Genomic DNA, 16,668 nt, shown 5'->3' with positions numbered 1-16,668 from the left:
GAAGCCCCTAATAGCAACAATATTGTGGAGCAAAGAAGAAATGTTGGGTGCTTATGATAAAAGGGTGGCAATAATCATGAATGACTTTAATCTACAAATAAACTGGAGAAATCAGATAGGCAGTAGCAACCTGGGTAGAGAGAAACTTAGCAAAATTATAAAATCACCAGGCAAGCACGACTAAGCAAACTGCTGTTGCTGCAGGTTAACAAGTCTCAGATGCAGCCAGATTTCATCCTACGGTTTTAAAAGAGGTTTTTGAAAAGGTAATAGTTGTGCTAGTGTTAAATTTTCAAACAAGGTTCCACCAGACTGGTAACGAGTAAATATAAACCCTCTATTCAAGGAGGAGGCAGTAAATGTGAAACTATAGTTCAGGTAACATGGTATCTGTTGTAGGGAAGGCGTTCAAATCAAAGAGATTACAACTGTCTACTTCAAAAACTCAAAGTAATTACAAAGAATCATTACAATTTCAAAGAGAAATCTTTTTTAACTAATTTATTGGAGTTCTTTGAAGGACTAACATGATTTAGAAAAAAAGGAAGCCTGTAAACACACTATACTTGGGGTCCCATAAGGCATTTGACAAGGTACCACATCAAAGAATATTACAGAAAATAAGAGATCATAGTGTGAGGAGTAACACTGTAGCATTGACAGAAGATTGGCTGGCTTATAGAAAAGTGTCATAAATCTGGTTTTGTCTGATAAGCAGGTTGAAATGAATGGAATCCCAAAGGATTCTATGCTGGCACATCAATATTTTACAAGTTATATCAAATATTTATATCAGCAGAAAGAAGGCACGATGACACCAAATTAGGTAAAAAAGCAAAATGCACACTCGCAAGCAAGAAAGAACGGAGTGTTGTGAATACATAAGGAAGCTGCAGGTGGATCCAGATAGGTTGAGTGAGTGGGTGGGCAAAAGTCTGGCGGATGAGTGGAAAAATGTGGAATTATTTGTTTTGGTAGTAAGAATTAAAAAAATTACTTTAAGGAATGACTACGGAAATCCAAGGTATAAAGAGATTTGGGAGCTCTGGTGCATCAGTCACAAAAAAAAACAAAAAGAGCACGCAGGGACAATGTTTAATCAAGAAGGACAAGTTTAATCGAAAATGGGGTGCTATCCTTCAGCTCGAGGAATTGAACACAAAAGTAAGCAGGTTATGCTTCAGTTTAACAGGGTATTCGCGAGATTATATCGTGAAAACCATGTGCACTTTTGGTCTCCTTATTTTAAGATGCAAATACATTAAGGGTGGTTCTAGACTGATATCAGACAACCTGCTCATTCCAGGTAAGAGTACGACAGACAGGCTGGCCTTGTTTCAATGAGTTTAGAAGACAGTGATATCTTGATTTAAGTGTAGAAGATCCTGAATAGTCTTGACAAGGTAAATGTGGAAAGATATATCTTGTGGGTTAGCCCAGAAATAGGTTTTAACATTAATAGTCACTCTTTTAGAGCAGAAATCTGACATTCCTCAGACCATTTTCTTGTCCTTTCCCATAACCCTAGATTCTTGATTAGTTGAGAAATCAATCTCAGCTTTAAAAATACACAACAACTCTGGCCTCACAGATCTCCGTGACAAAGAATTCCAAAGACTCTCAGCTTTCAGAGAAGAAATTCTCCCTCATCTCAGTCTTAAATGGGCACCACTTAATGCTGAGACTATGTCCTCTGGTCTTAGACTCTTCCATGAGGGAAAACATCTCAGCATTTTAGCTGTCAAGCCCATTAAGAATCCTATTTGTCTCAATGAGATCACATCTCATTCTTCTAAATTTCATTTATAGAGTCCCAACATGTTTCACTTTTGCTCACAAGACAATCCCTCCATACTGCGATCAGTAAAACTTTTCTGAATTGCCTCCAATAAAAAAAAAATCTTTCCTTAAGTAAGGGGAACGAAACTGCTCACAGTGCTCCAGACGTCGTACTGTTGCAATAAGACTTCTGACTGATACTTCAACCCCCTGAAATAAGGGCCAACATTCCATTGGCCCTCCAGACTACCTGCTGCATCCAAATGCTAACTTTGTGTTTTGTGCACAAGTAGACCCAAGTCCCTTTGTGTTTTAGCTTTCTGCAGCTTCTTCTCTGTTTAAATAATACTGTTCTTTTATTCTCCTTTCCAAAATGAACTACTTCAATATTCCATATTACACTCAATTTACCAACTTTTGGATGAGGACAATTTGTTTGAGGGTTGTGGGACATTGGAAAACTCTACCACAGAAAGCAATGGAAGCAGAGTCATTAAATATTTTTAAGACTGGATGGATAGATTCTGGTTGGCAAGGATAGATGGGATATCTGAAACACAAATACAGCAGCCATAATTTTATTCAATGGTAGATCAGACAAGATGGACAAATTGGTCTCTTTCTGCTCTAATGTTCTATGTTTGCATCTGATGCAAATTCCTTCTTGTATGCTCCTGTTAACCCTTTGACAATAAGAGCAACAGCATCAATACATACAGCAAAACATCAGCTGACAGAATATTGCCGTAGACAAGTAGGTCCAAATTATGTAATGGTCTCCCCACATTATTCAGTGTAGTGCATTAAATAGGTCACGTCTACATTTCCACCAAACAGTAACCACTTTTTAGTAAAGGTGCTTATTTCCATATTTATACTTAGAAGCCACCATTTCCTTGCGATCTGTATCTCCAGTGGGATGCCACCATGTGACACATATTCTCCTCCTGCTTTGTCAACATTTGAGAGATTGTTCCCCTGGGACGTGCTGGTGAACTCTTCCTCCACTCCCAGTGTGCCTCACCATGCAATCACAGAAGATTTAACACGTACCCATTTACTTCCACCTTCTTCACAAGCCAAAATTCCCGATACACCTAGGTGAAACAGCAATTTACCTGCACTTCCTTCAATCCATTCTCCTGTATTTGCTGCTCACAATGTGGTCTCCTCTATACCGGGGAGGCAAAGCGCAGGCTGGGCGACTGCTTTGTGGAACACCTACATTTTGTCCACAAAACGAATCCTAGCTTCCAGTTGCCTATCATTTCAACACAGCACCATGCTCCCTGGCTAACATTTCGGTCTTGGGTCTGCTGCAGTGCTCCAGCGAAGCTCAGTGTAAGCTGGAAGAACAGCATCTCATTTTCTGATTGGGGACAGTGAAGCCTTCAGGACTCAACATGGAATTCAATAATTTTAGAACCTAAACATCATCTACATCCTTTACTCATTCCCAAACCCCAGGCCCTTGTCATGACAGGCTGCTTTCAGCACATTTTTATCTATCAGCTACTTTTTAAATCATTATCAACTTCTCTTTCTCCTTGGCATATTATCACCCATCACTTCGCCCACCTGTCTCCCTGCTCTCTGGGCTCTATTACCACCTACCCATTTATTCCTTCCCTATTCTCCACCACCCCATTCACAACATTAACTCTGCTTTCTCTCCAAAGGTACTGCCAGACCCGGTCAGCTCCTCCAGCAAATTTTTGTTTTTGTACTTGTTTTCATAATTGTAAATCAAAACCAGAGTTTTAAATTTATATTCTGTTGTGCTTCTGTAAATTTACTATTTTGCCTCTTTACCTATAATACACTTGGATAAAAGAGGCAAACATCTGGTTCAAAACCTTTTAGATACAAGCATCGGTGGTTGTCAATTTGCCAGATTTGTTTCTTTCCCAAGGCAGTGTGAAGCCAATTTACTTTAAATTAGGTAAAAGCATACAGCCATCTTACAATATGCAAATTGGCTTAGAATACTAAACTAAAATCAGTGCAAACATGTATGGGATACCAAGTTGCTTCCTAATTTTCTCAGCAAGACAGTGCACTTTTACTTCAGTTTGGACAGAAGAGGAGCATAAGCTCAATCAATTCAACTCCCCTGCCCATAATACATGGGTCTTAACAATACTCCAGTGCACCAAAATAGGATGGATAGTCAAATTCATAAATAGACTTAAATAATCACAGGCTCAAAGCTCAGATTCAGAGTCAGAGTCAATCTTTTCACAAACATTAAACATTTGAAGTTATATTGAACTTGCAAGTGAATGTACTAGTAGTCACAGGAATATTTCATTCAATTTTTATCTATTCTTTTAATTATGGTATACTTGAAAAATATAGAAAAGAATATGGCACACTCACCCGAGTCACTTGGCAAAACTTCCACACTCCAAGCCTCACTTGTTGTCTCAGAAATCGTTGACCCTGTGCAAGGATCCAGTAGTACTGAAGTTGAACCTGGTAAACCAAGTAAACTACCTAGCATATTCTCTGCTGCTGCACCTACAAAACAATAAAAATTTTCTTTATCTTAGCTACCATAATAATGATCAGTTTTTAATCATATTTATATTTCAGATGTTTTGCTGAGGATAGGTTATGCAATTGCTAAGAATATAATGAGAGAAATGCTATATCATTTTTCTTCAGGACCCATTTAACACAATTTATGAAATCCTTACGAGACAGTAACATTGGAATTCTGAAACTATTTTCTCCCCAACTAGTCACTTCTGGGTGTTTCAAATCAACTGCACAGCAATCTGAATTCAGAAACATCGAGTGCTATTTTTGTCCACTTCCGCTCACACCCACTGTACTTTCAATTCATTCGGATCAGACATTTATAGTTAAACTGAATTAAATGTTATACAAAGGAATAATAGCTGTACCATACATTGGAAAGGATGTTTGGCAATCTGGGATTAGTTTTACAGCAATAGTTAATTGAATGAGGGGTGGATTAGGTCTCACCACCTACCACTGAGGCTGGACAAATCTCTGCAGCTAAACCAATTTTTGTTTTTTAAAAAAGGTACAAGACATGAAAACAGTATTTCTAGCCATGACACAAAAGGTGGGTAAAACTTTTTTAAAAAATACAGACAAGAATAGTTTTTTTTTGAAGTGTAAAAGGAAATCACTGGTTCTAGAGAATTTCAGAAATTCCCTTCACTTAAATTCCATGAATAGACTAGTTCTGAAGCTCCCATGCTTGGAGGAAACTTAATTCTGTCCTCACTCCACCCAAATTCATCCAATCCTCAGCTCACAGTATGACCAGCACACCTGCTTTTACATATTTTATTTTCTACCAGTACATACTAAAGACAAATAAACAGTTCTCAAGTCAGAAAATCATAATTGGACAAAATCATTTCCCCAGTATGGTCAGAATGTGTTTATACTTGTTTATTTATTGCCACTAATTACAGTAACTTGCACCAAGCCCTGATTACAACAGGCTACAATAAGTATTAAAATTGTACTAATATTTTAAACACAATTAAGCTCAATAAATTTAATAACATTCATAATTTTTACTAAGTTTCAAAGTAGATTTGGGGCAAATCTTCAGAACAGCAGCAATCTCAGTCAGATTGTCATTCTACAACTTTTTATTTACACTGTCCAGAGCCCTGTACTTCCTTGGCCTCGTTTTCAGAGCTGCGCTACTTGAGAATCATGGAACTCAACTGTTCAGGAAGGCTTCCACAGCAGCACAGGATCAGCACTGGACTTCAAACCACTTTTTTGTTTTAAATAGCAGTAACAACCATAATTTAGCACTTCAAGATCCAAAGCCTCTTTGCAAACAGTGCAAAGATGATAAATGGGTCATGCTGGCAATGGGGTAGGGTAGGGCTGGAGGAAGGTGGGCACAGGTGGCTGGCACATACAGATGGCTAATGGATTGGTGTAAGAGTGGGGTGGTCAGTGGTTCGGTGCAGGTGTTCCACAATCCGTGATTTTGCCCAATAATCTTTAGTGCATTATCTTTCTAGAGCTTTGAAGACTTTAGTACATCACATCTGCTGGTTGCTTTTATCTTGCCTCCATGTCCTGACTAATTTACATCCTAAAAAAACTCTTAACAGATTTGTCAAACACTATTTTTCTTCCAATTAAAAACCAAAAGAACTGCAGATGCTGTAAATCAGGAACAAAAACAAAGTTGCTGGAAAAGCTCAGCAGGTCTGGCAGCATCTGTGGAGGAGAAAACAGAGTTAACGTTTCGGGTCCGGTGACCCTTCCTCGGAACCTTCGGAGAAAGGGTCACCAGACCCGAAACGTTAACTGTTTTCTCCTCCACAGATGCCGCCAGACCTGCTGAGCTTTTCCAGCAACTTTGTTTTTGTTACTATTTTTCTTCCACTGTGTTTCCTCACCTTACAACGTTTAGTCTCCAGTTTCTATTTTTCATAGAAAATTCAAGTAAGTTTCTGCCATCATAGGTGGTACATAAAACTGTCTGATTGGGTTGCAACATGACCCAATTCCATTGGGAATGCTAGTTGATTTGGCCTCATCTTTCACTTAGATTGCTCCTCAGTTCTGAAACTACTTTGAATATTAAGTATTTCAGCACATTAAATTTGAATTGGTGTAAATTCCATTTTTTTTTTTTAAAAAACGGTCCTGGATCTCAAAGCAGCTGCTGCTTATTTTTCCATCACTTTTTATTCACATTTTCAATAAAATATCTGCTTTCAGCATCTTGAACATTATTTTCTGGTCACTAGGAGCACTCCCAATTTAAAGCTTACTGAAGACAAATACAGGTATATGATTAAATGAGAGGCACAACAAGATCTGAAACAATTAGAATTTATGCCTCATTATCATGGTAATCTTATCACTGGGATAATGAGGTATTAATGGAGATTTAATGTGCATCTCATAATGCTATTCCTTAGAGAAACAAGGAAATTGCTGCAAATTCAGTTAATGATATAAGCATCCCAAAACACAATCGAAAAGCATGAAAAATGCTGGATGCAAATGAGAAAGAACCAAGGTCAATCACACTGCAGGGATTTGGCAAATGACAGTTGTATTTTAATACAATGTCTTAAAAAAAAGTTACATGAAAAACTTTTCATTAATATTCACTAACAAAGATGATTTTACTTTGTGTAAGGCTGAAATCTACAATTTAGAATATGTTATGCTTAGCTTTTCATCCAACTGCCTCTTCACACCCCCAAAATGTTCTCAGTATGTAGGTGTAAAACTTGCACACACTGTACCTCTGCCAGTACTACCAGTGATGTCATTGCATCCCACACGGCACAGTGACTCAGTGGTTAGCTGTGTTGCCTCACAACACCAGGGACCGGGTCCGATTCCGCTTTCGGTCAACTGTCTGTGGGGTTTGCAAGTTCTCCCGGTGTCTGCATGAACAATGTGAACCTTGCAGGGTGTCAGAAGTGACAGCTATTCTTCATATTGAAGTACCACAGCAGCACAGCTGTTCAGTATTTCAATACAGTCTTTAAGAGGGAAACTGTACCTCTGCCTGTTATTTCCGATGTGAAGTGTGCAGAGGAAAATAGATTTAAATCAGTTGATGCATCACCCCCAGGGCTAGCTTCCCAGTCATCTGCTTGGTAGCTCAGTCAATGGGGTGGAGGGAAATTGAAATTAGATCAGATGGCACAGGAAAATTGGATCAAGAACAAACTTGTGAGTACAAACATATAGCTCAGCAGCTGAAGTGCGTTATAGCTAATGGAATAGTTGTGAAGTACAATGTAGGGAAATACAACAAATTTTCACGCAGTAGTAATAGCCAATGATTTTCACTGATACGGTATGGATAGAGGTGAACTTCCCTACTCTTCTAAAGATGGCCATATCCTATCTGCCCTCTCAACTGAAAGATAAAAATGAATATCATAATATATATTTTTCACTGCAGTACTTGGATTTTATCCAATTGATTTCTCTCAATACTCCCTACCAATTTCACACAAATGAACCGTCAACCTGAGATGACAACAGAATCACCAAATTCAATTTGCTTAAAAATAGTACAAGGTGATTAAAACATCTATCAAAGAGGATTTCAGGATACAGCAAGCTTACAAATTGTGCATTTAAAAAGGTCACCATAGTATCATTAGCTGCCAGTTTTATTATGCCATCGAACAGTTTTACTATAGGATAATTTTTTTTTTAAACAACTGGTAAAACAAAGTGACAACGCTGATACTTTGCAGTAATTTGAAAATTAGAAGTGAATAAAGCACGGAGTATTTTTCCAAGACGATTCTACTGAACATAATTGCTTACATTATGAGCACATATTTTGGCACATAACTGTTTGTTAATCACTTGATATTTATCATGCACTAGACTGGAAATTTTACCACGCCTCTTTACTAAGAGTATTGAGTTAATTAATGTAATTCAGTGTTCTGTTTTTATTTAGTAAATTGAAAACACATCAATTAACATGCTAAAATATTTTGTGCTTACAAGGCTACGTACTCACATATCTTAGCGATGTCGGTAAACCCTTTCGAATCTCTTAATAACGTTAGAAATGTTGAAGTACAAATTCACCATCAACTGTTAATTACATACCTGCAATATCTTGCAGTCTATCTTCATCAATGTTTGGATCAAAATCACTTCCCAAGACATCAGTGCTCCAGGTTTCACTGACAGTTTCTGAAATGTCCCTGTCATCTGTCAGCCCCATCATGTCTCTAAGTTCAAATTTACGTAGTTTGTCATCGAGATTGTCTTGTGTTGTGGCTAAAATGAGACGAGAGATGGCATGAATTTTCCTCAATTAGATCAAGTTAAGTTAAAAAGGATAAGTCTTCTTCTCCAAAAAAAAGAAAAAGCATGGATTCCTGACATTAGAATTGTTTTATACAACGTAGAAAACATGCAACTGTGGCATTCTGAGCACTTTGCCAAGTGCAGGAACAGAACACCAGTAAAAATTTAGGTTAGAGGCAGGCTCACAAAGACCATAAGAATACTGTTGCATGCTGTAATAATATTTCGTCATGTAATTAAATGCTCACTACCATAAAGCGATTTTAAAAATGAGATTTACACAGAAATATAAAATTGTACCTTGAAACTTAAAATAACAATATCCAAACCACGCCCTGCAACAAGCACCAACTTACTCGTGCTCTGTGAAAGACATTTTCCTTTTTCCAGTCCAAACTTCTCTTGATATGCTGTTCCTATACGGGGCAACCTTGCTTTAAGTAAACTAGCATGAAGTGTATCTCACTTATGAGTGTCAGTTTTAACAATGGAAATTTTCCCTAAAGACAAAAATTAGATTTAAGCAACAAATGTCTGTCAACTGTGAGGATATTGCATTGTAGAAATTAAAAAGTTGTGACTACAAGACTTTTGATTTCTGTATGATGAGATTTCTTCCAACCCTCCCAATAGCTGCAAGTTAACAACAAATTTACACCAAGCTTTGATCAATTTGCAGTATTTCGTGTCAATTATTTTCAGGCTAATTTGTATCTCGGATAGACTAGCATTCATCACTGTTGAACACTGGTAATTTTCAAGTTGCTTTAACGATGGCAACAGAATCATTGTGCTTTGTTGAGAACAGAGGATGAGGGTAGGAGTTTATAGTTCTAACAGGTGCATCAGATGCTAAAAAACTGCATAAACTATCCAGAGACGTTTCTTTGAAAACTAACAAAAAAAATTAAGCTCCATTTTTTTCACAGGAGTTCTGGACAGAGATGTAGGCAGTCATATATGATCAATCTCTCACAATTCGAGCGTGAAAGAAAGAAAAATCTTTCATCCTGATGTCACCCGAGCTTCTGGCTATGATTAGTTTAATAAAACAGCTGGAAAACAAAAGACTAGAATATACAGTTGGCTAGGAGTTCCACCAAATCAGGATTCATGGTTCACGCCTACTATTGCTATTTGATTACTGAAAGTGCAATGCAGAACTCAAAAAAAAAACTCGGAGATGCAGGCAGGAAACATGCCACTCAGTTATATTACTTCACATAACAAAAATCTCAAAACACTTAGCCAAGCGCAGGAATAGAATGTCAACAGAAATTTGGGTTAGAGATAAGCTAATGAGAACATGAACATTGTTGCATGCTGCGATAACACTTATTTCACATAATAAAAGAGGCAGTAAGAACTGCCGATGCTGGAGTCAGAGATAATACAATGTGGAGCTGAAGGAACACAACAGGCTAGGCAGCATCAGCGGAGCAGGAAAGTTGACGTTTCAGGTAAGAAGGGTCCTGACCCGAAACATCAACTTTCCTGCTCCTGTGATGCTGCCTGGCCTTTCATATAATAAGCGCTTGATAGCACAAAAGCATATTTTAAAAATTGTCCTTTTATACAAAAATATCAGCCACACAACTCAATATGCTCACATCATTCGTGTTCAAAAGGCAGAGGATGCAGAATCTTTAAACATTTTTAAGGCAGACACAGATTGTCCCATTGGTCATCAAGGTTCTAAAAAGATTATTGGGGTATGCAGTAATGTAGAATGAAGGTTAAAATCAAGTCAGCCACTACTATATTGAATGGCAGAGCAGGTTTGAAGCACTGTGGCCTACTCTTGTTCCTTGTCTGCATTCAGTAACAATATCCAGATCACACCCTGCTATAAATACCAATTTTCTCACTATCTGCAAAAGCCATTTTCTTTCCTTCAGCTCAATTTTTTGTTCATATGCTTTTCTATACTGGGCAATGTTTCTTTAAGAATACTAGCATGAAGTGTCTCTCACTTTTGTATGTCAGCTTTAATTATGGAAACTTTTTTCTAAAGGCAGCAGTTAGATTTAAGTGTCAAATGTGTTTTGCGCACTTAAGTAAACCATTAAAACAAATGTAATAACTAACAACGATAAGCCACACTTAAGAAAATGCTTTTCATTTCATACCCAAGTTCAAAAGCTATATTCAATGTTCAGCTCATTTACATGACCCTCACCAGTCATAAATCCTTGCAGTGAACTATGTACAATGAATTACACCTTCTCCACTTATGAGCAAGCAGCTATAAAAATGCAAACTCAACTCCTGTAAAATTATCAAAGTACTGCAGTCATCCCGTTGGTACATGCACTTTCAGTGGTACAATATTTCTGTGCACAAATATGATTCAGTTACCACATCCATGGGGCCTTCAAATTTTTGATTAAATCAAGGAAGATAGAGTGGCCAATTATGGCCTCCAAGCACAAAGAAATCAAGTAACCACCACCATGGTAGAACCAGGGAAACAGTGTAAGCAACCACCTCTCTGAAGTTGGTCATTTAAATCCAAAAGGTTCTTATCCAAATCAGCTACCTGCTATCCAGATACAGAAAATCAGCATCCATGCCTTAAGTATCAGTTTAAGAAAGGCAGTGACCTCTGTCCCAAAATAGCAAAAGGGATGCAGAATTCATCCCTGATCCCCAATTACATATGTAATAGAGATTTACAAATCCCATTGACTGCAGCCCATACGTTGACAAATTCCGAGTGTCATGAACTATATTACAACCGAACAGGACTTCAAACAGAATTTGGTGAACCCTGCAGTTTGAGGGGGAGAAAATTGAAAGCGATGTAGTGGTACTATAGACGAGTAAAGGTAACTACAAAGATATGAGGGAGGAGCTAACCGGAGCTGATGATGCAGCAATGACAGGAGTTTCTAGCAGTAATTCTGGAGGCATATCAGAAATTCATCCCAAGGAGGCGGCGGCAATAATGGCTGACAACAGAAGTCAGGAAAGCAAAAGAAATAGTGTGGTGAAGATTAGTAAAAAGAGGAATGGGAAGCCTTTAAAAAAACCAGTAGAGGATAGCTTAAAAAAAAGCAATAAGCGGAAGATGATGAAATATGAGCGTAAGCTATCTACTAACATAAAAGATTGCACAAGTATTTTTAAGACATCTAAAAGGAAAGAGGCAAAAATGGACATCAGACCGCTGGAAAACGAGGCTGTAGTGGTAATGGGGAACAAATAAATGATGGAAGAACTGAATAGGTGCTTTGCATCAGTTTTTATAGTGGAAAACACCAGCAGCACATTGGAATTTCAAGATACTCAGGGGACAGGCGTGAGTGTAGAGGCCATCACTAAGGAGGTAGTGTGGAGTAGCTGAAAAGTCTGAAGGTGGATAAATCATCCTGGACTGGATGGACTACACCCAAGCTGTAAAGGAGATAGCTAAGGAAATTGTAGGGCATTGATGGCGATCTTTCAACAATCACTGGAGTCAGGGAGGGTCGCAGAGGACTGGGAAGTGGCCAATGTAACACCACAGAAGGGAGCAAGGCAGAAGACAGGAAGCTATAGGCTGGTTAGCTTGACCTCTGTCGTTGGTAAGATTTTAAGAGTCCATCATTAAGGACGACATTACAGAATACTTAGAAATGCATGGTAAGAAGGGTAGAGTCAGCACAGCTTTGTCAAGGGGAAGTCATGCCTGACAAATCTGTTAGAATTCTTTGGAGGAGGTGACAACCAAGTTAGACAAAGGAAAGCCAGTGGACATGATTTGTTTGGATTTCCAGAAAGCCTTTGACAAGATGCCACACAGGAAGCTGCTAAATAAGCTAAGAGCCCATGCTGCTAGGGGCAAGGCACTAGCATGGGTAGAAGATTAGCTGACTGGCAGAAGGCAGAAAGCAGGGAATAAAGAGGTCTTTTTCCAGAATGGTAGCTGGTGACTAGTGAAGTTCCACAGGGGTCAGCTTTCCGATCACAACTATTCACATTATACATTAACGATCTGGACAAAGGAACTAAGGGCATTGTTGCTAGGTTTGCAGATGACACAAAGATAGGTGGAGGGACAGGTAGTGTTGAGGAAGTGGGGAGGCTGCAGAAGGACTTGGACGGGCTAGGAGATGGATAAAAGAAGTGGCAGATGGAATAAAGTAGCAACTGTTATTTACTTTGGTAGGAAGTAGTGTGGACTATTTTCCTTACAGGGAAAGGCTTTGGAAATCTGAAGACTTTCAAGTCAGAGTCAGAGTTGTACAGCCCAGAAACAGGCCTTTTGGTCCATCTTGTCCACATCGACTAGATATCCTAAACTGATCCAGTCCCATTTGCCAGCATTTGGCCCATATCCTTCAGTTCTAGTTCAGGATTCTACTAAGATTAACATGCAGGTTCAGTTGGCGATTAGGAAGGCAAATGCATTTTGCATTTCACTCCTGCACTTCATTCAATCTAATCTACTGTAATCGCTGCTCACAATGTGGTCTTCTCTACATTGTGGAGACAAAGTGCAGACTGGGCAACCGCTTTGCAGAACACCTACTTTCTGTCTGGAAAGAGGCCGAGCTTCCAGTTGCCTGTCATTTCAATACACCATGTTCCTGGCCCACATCTGTCTCCGGCTTGCTGTAGTGCTTCAATGAAGCTCAGCGTAAGCTGGAAGAACACCTCATTTTCTACTTGGGAACCCTGCTACCATCTGGACTCAATGTCAAGTTCAATAACTTGAGGGCCTTCTCCCATTTCCTTACCCTAACCTCCACACACCAGGCCTAATCATCACATGTGCTACTACCATAAATAACCCACTGTCAGCTATTCATTCTCCCAGGCTGACCTTTACCCATTCCTTTGTCTGCCCAACTGTTTTTCTCTCTGTGGGTTCCATCTCCAATTATCGTTTACTCCTTCAGCATTAGTACCAACCTTTTTCTAGTTGCAATCAGTTCTTAAAAAAGGGTCACTGGACCCACAATGTTAACTCTGCTTTCTCTTCACAGATGCTGCCAGATCTGCTGAGTTTTTCCAGCAATTTTTTTCTGTTTTCATACAAATGCAATGTTGGCGCGCATTTTTAAGAGGGCTTGAAAACAAGAGCTACATGTACTGCTGAGGCTATATAAGGCTCTGGTTGCACCACATTTGGAATACTGAGTCTAGTTTTGGGCCCTTGTATCAAAGGATAGATGTGCTGCCTTTGAGGGGGGGGCCGGAGGGAATGGTGGGTGGGTCCAAAAGGAGGTTTACAAGAATGATCCTGGGGTGAAGGGCTTGTCATATGATGAGCAGTTGAAGACTCCAGATCTATACTTGATGTTTGGAAGGATGAAGGCGCGGGGGAGGGGGTTCTAATCGACACTTAACAGGTACTGAGGGGCCTGGATAAAGTGGACATTAATAAGAATCTTTCCACTAATTAGGACAGACTAGGCCCTGACAGCTCAGCCTCACAGTGAAGGGATAACCCGAGAACTTGAGATAAGGAGGAATTTCTTCTGGTAATTCTAAAGAACTCAGTGCTGGAAAGGGCTATGGAAGCTAAGTCATTTAGTCTATTTGACAGAGATAGATGGTTTCTGGATTAGTAAGAGGATCAAGTGTTACGAGGAAATGGCAGGAAAATGGGGTTGAGAAACATTGTCAGTCATGATCGAATGGTGGGGCAGAGTCAATGGGCTGAATGTCCTAATTCTGCTCCTATATCTTATGGTCAGTATTATGATGTCAACACGAAATCAACAAATTCTGCAAGAGATTATGAAATTCACACCACAAACAGGTGACTGAATATCTATAATGAACTACAAGCATGTCACTGCAGATGAAGCAGCTTCTGCGATAATAATCTGCGCATCCTGCCTCTAAGCCAGGTCCAATCTGCTCCAAATGTTATCATAACATCTCCGAACAAGTTGATTAGAAATAGACCAGGAGCAGAAAATATTGATGTCCTCTACATCTTAATGTTGTAAGAGAGAAGATATAGCTCAAAAGAATACAACAATTCATTGTAGAGGTATCACTGCACACAAGCTCCCTTGACTATGACAACCAAAAATGGACAAATAAAGTATCCACATCTTGGCTCCCTCTTGTCAATAGTTTGCACCATTAGGGATCATGCCAAAGCCAGGGAGCAACTGCAACCATTCAACTGTACAATTTTTATAAGAGATGCAAGACCTTTGACAACAATAGAACAACCTTCCAGATTCACAGCATCAAAACATGGGACTTAGAGGAGCACATTTACCACACAAACATAAGCAATACTACAGCACAAATTAAACAAGAACAGTATATATGCAATCCTAACAATGCACATGCTGCTAGACGGTTTTCTCACTAAGCAGACCATGATTGCCAAAAAAGGGACTGGTGCAAGAGAGAAAATTAAGTGAAATTAAATGAATTTAAGCCTTGTATCTGTATCTGACAAACAGAAATGGATTTATTCTCCACCCCTGTAGGCACAAACATAGGCAGCCACGGAAGAAATCACTCATTCAACCCCAAGTATTTAATTACAACTGAAACAGCAATCCAGATAAATATGGTAGGAAAGTTCAGGAATTATACCTCCAAACTCCACACTCCTCAACAAAGGGCTTCTTTCCTGCCATCTAAATATATGCATATAGTCTGCCACACGTCGCAAGCTGCAGAGCATCAGATTTCTAAAAGCACTCTCCACTCAATTTCACTTCGGGTTTGAAACAATCACCCTAACTTCCTTTTGACATCACAAGCCAGAACAAATATTTCTCAACAATGCAGTGCTCATCATAGTCATGTAAACCCTAGTGGAATAACCTTTATCATCACGCACTCAATGAGTGCAGTGTAAAGTTTGCAATGTCGCCTCTTGGTGCCATGTTAGGCATAGATACTTTAAGTGTTGTTACAGAGTAAAAGAATTATAGGTAAGCATGGGAATAGAATTTAAAAAGGCCAGAATGATAATAAAAGTGACTATAAAGTTTTAGAACTTGCAGTCCTTTTCCAAAAGGAGTCTATACCCGCCATCTTCAGAACACAAGGCAACATTGCCTCCATGTGCTGGGCTCCACCCAGGATTCGCTCTGCTGTCGTCACTCCGGGACTTGGCCCCTGCCCGTGATTGCGCTCATTCTGCTGCCGTCGCAGGGCTTCGCCCGTGCGCTCAGCTTCTGCCCAGGCTCCAGACCCGACTCCATCCAGAAAGATCTGACAAAATTTTGAAGCGCCATTGGAGTCAAAATGTTGACCCTTTCTTTCTCCACAGATGCTACCAGGTCTGGAGTTCCTCCAGCACCCTGCTGTTATTTACCAAAATTCTAACTTGCTGTAAAAGAAATCCAGCGTAACTTGACAAAACCCATCATACTTCTTTAAAGTCATGAGACCGAAGGTGTTATATTGAATGGAACTGCAGTCTAGTCTTCACACACCAGTTTTTGGAGACACATATTCCAAACATGCGCCTTCTAACCAACAGTTCAGTCAGCCTCTTGTGCACAGGATACATGCATACCTAGTTCATGTCCACCACTTCATCAAACACCCAATCAACATACAATTAATAGGAAGTACTGGAACATCTATACCATTTGTCTATAATTTGTGACCCCAGAAAGTGCAAGAATTCTTGTAAAACTTAATAATGTGGGAAGTAGGGAAAGCACTGGAAGAGGGTGATTACCAAGGATTGTTCCAATTGTTACTCGAGGGTAAGTAATGGCAGTTAGCAGAGTGGTATGCTCCTCCTGTGAGATGAGAGATTTCAGGGAGAAGTCAAATGCCCAAAACGACCATTTACAGGAATTGTGCAACTGCACCTCCTCTCAGACCACATGGATTGGCTGGACTCAGCAGACAGGAGGCAGAATATTTTCCAGATAGGAATTTCACGGGTATGGTCCCCCAAATTTTCAGCTAGATAGATGGGTGACTGCCAGGAGGGGCAGGCAGGCAGTGCAGGAGTTCACAGTGGCTATTTCCCTTTCAAAAAAGAATACCATTTTGGATACTGTTGGAGGTGGTGGGTTTTTTTTTGCGGGTGGTGGTGTTGGTGGTGGGATGCTATCCGAGGGGAAAGCAACAACAGCAGCAGCCTGATCAATGGCACCA

The 16,668-nt window shown here is 39.6% G+C and overlaps 1 protein-coding gene across 6 annotated transcripts in view; it reads right to left on the bottom strand.

The window, feature by feature from the left end:
• Nucleotides 1-16,668, bottom strand: part of gapvd1 (GTPase activating protein and VPS9 domains 1) — a 127,820-nt gene that overhangs the window by 34,986 nt on the left and 76,166 nt on the right. For all 6 annotated transcript variants that reach the window (XM_048613480.1, XM_048613482.1, XM_048613485.1 and 3 more), the window contains 2 exons: nt 8,386-8,559; nt 4,159-4,299 (listed from right to left, as the gene is read on the bottom strand). In XM_048613480.1, coding sequence (XP_048469437.1) covers nt 4,159-4,299; nt 8,386-8,559 — 315 coding nt within the window. The remainder of the gene's footprint in view (nt 1-4,158; nt 4,300-8,385; nt 8,560-16,668) is intronic.

Source organism: Rhincodon typus, chromosome 28 (assembly GCF_021869965.1).
Source record: "Rhincodon typus isolate 14 chromosome 28, sRhiTyp1.1, whole genome shotgun sequence".
Taxonomy (NCBI): Eukaryota; Metazoa; Chordata; class Chondrichthyes; order Orectolobiformes; family Rhincodontidae; genus Rhincodon; species Rhincodon typus.
The sequence above is the reverse complement of the archived record's forward strand: the minus strand, read 5'-3'. Positions and strand labels throughout refer to the sequence as shown.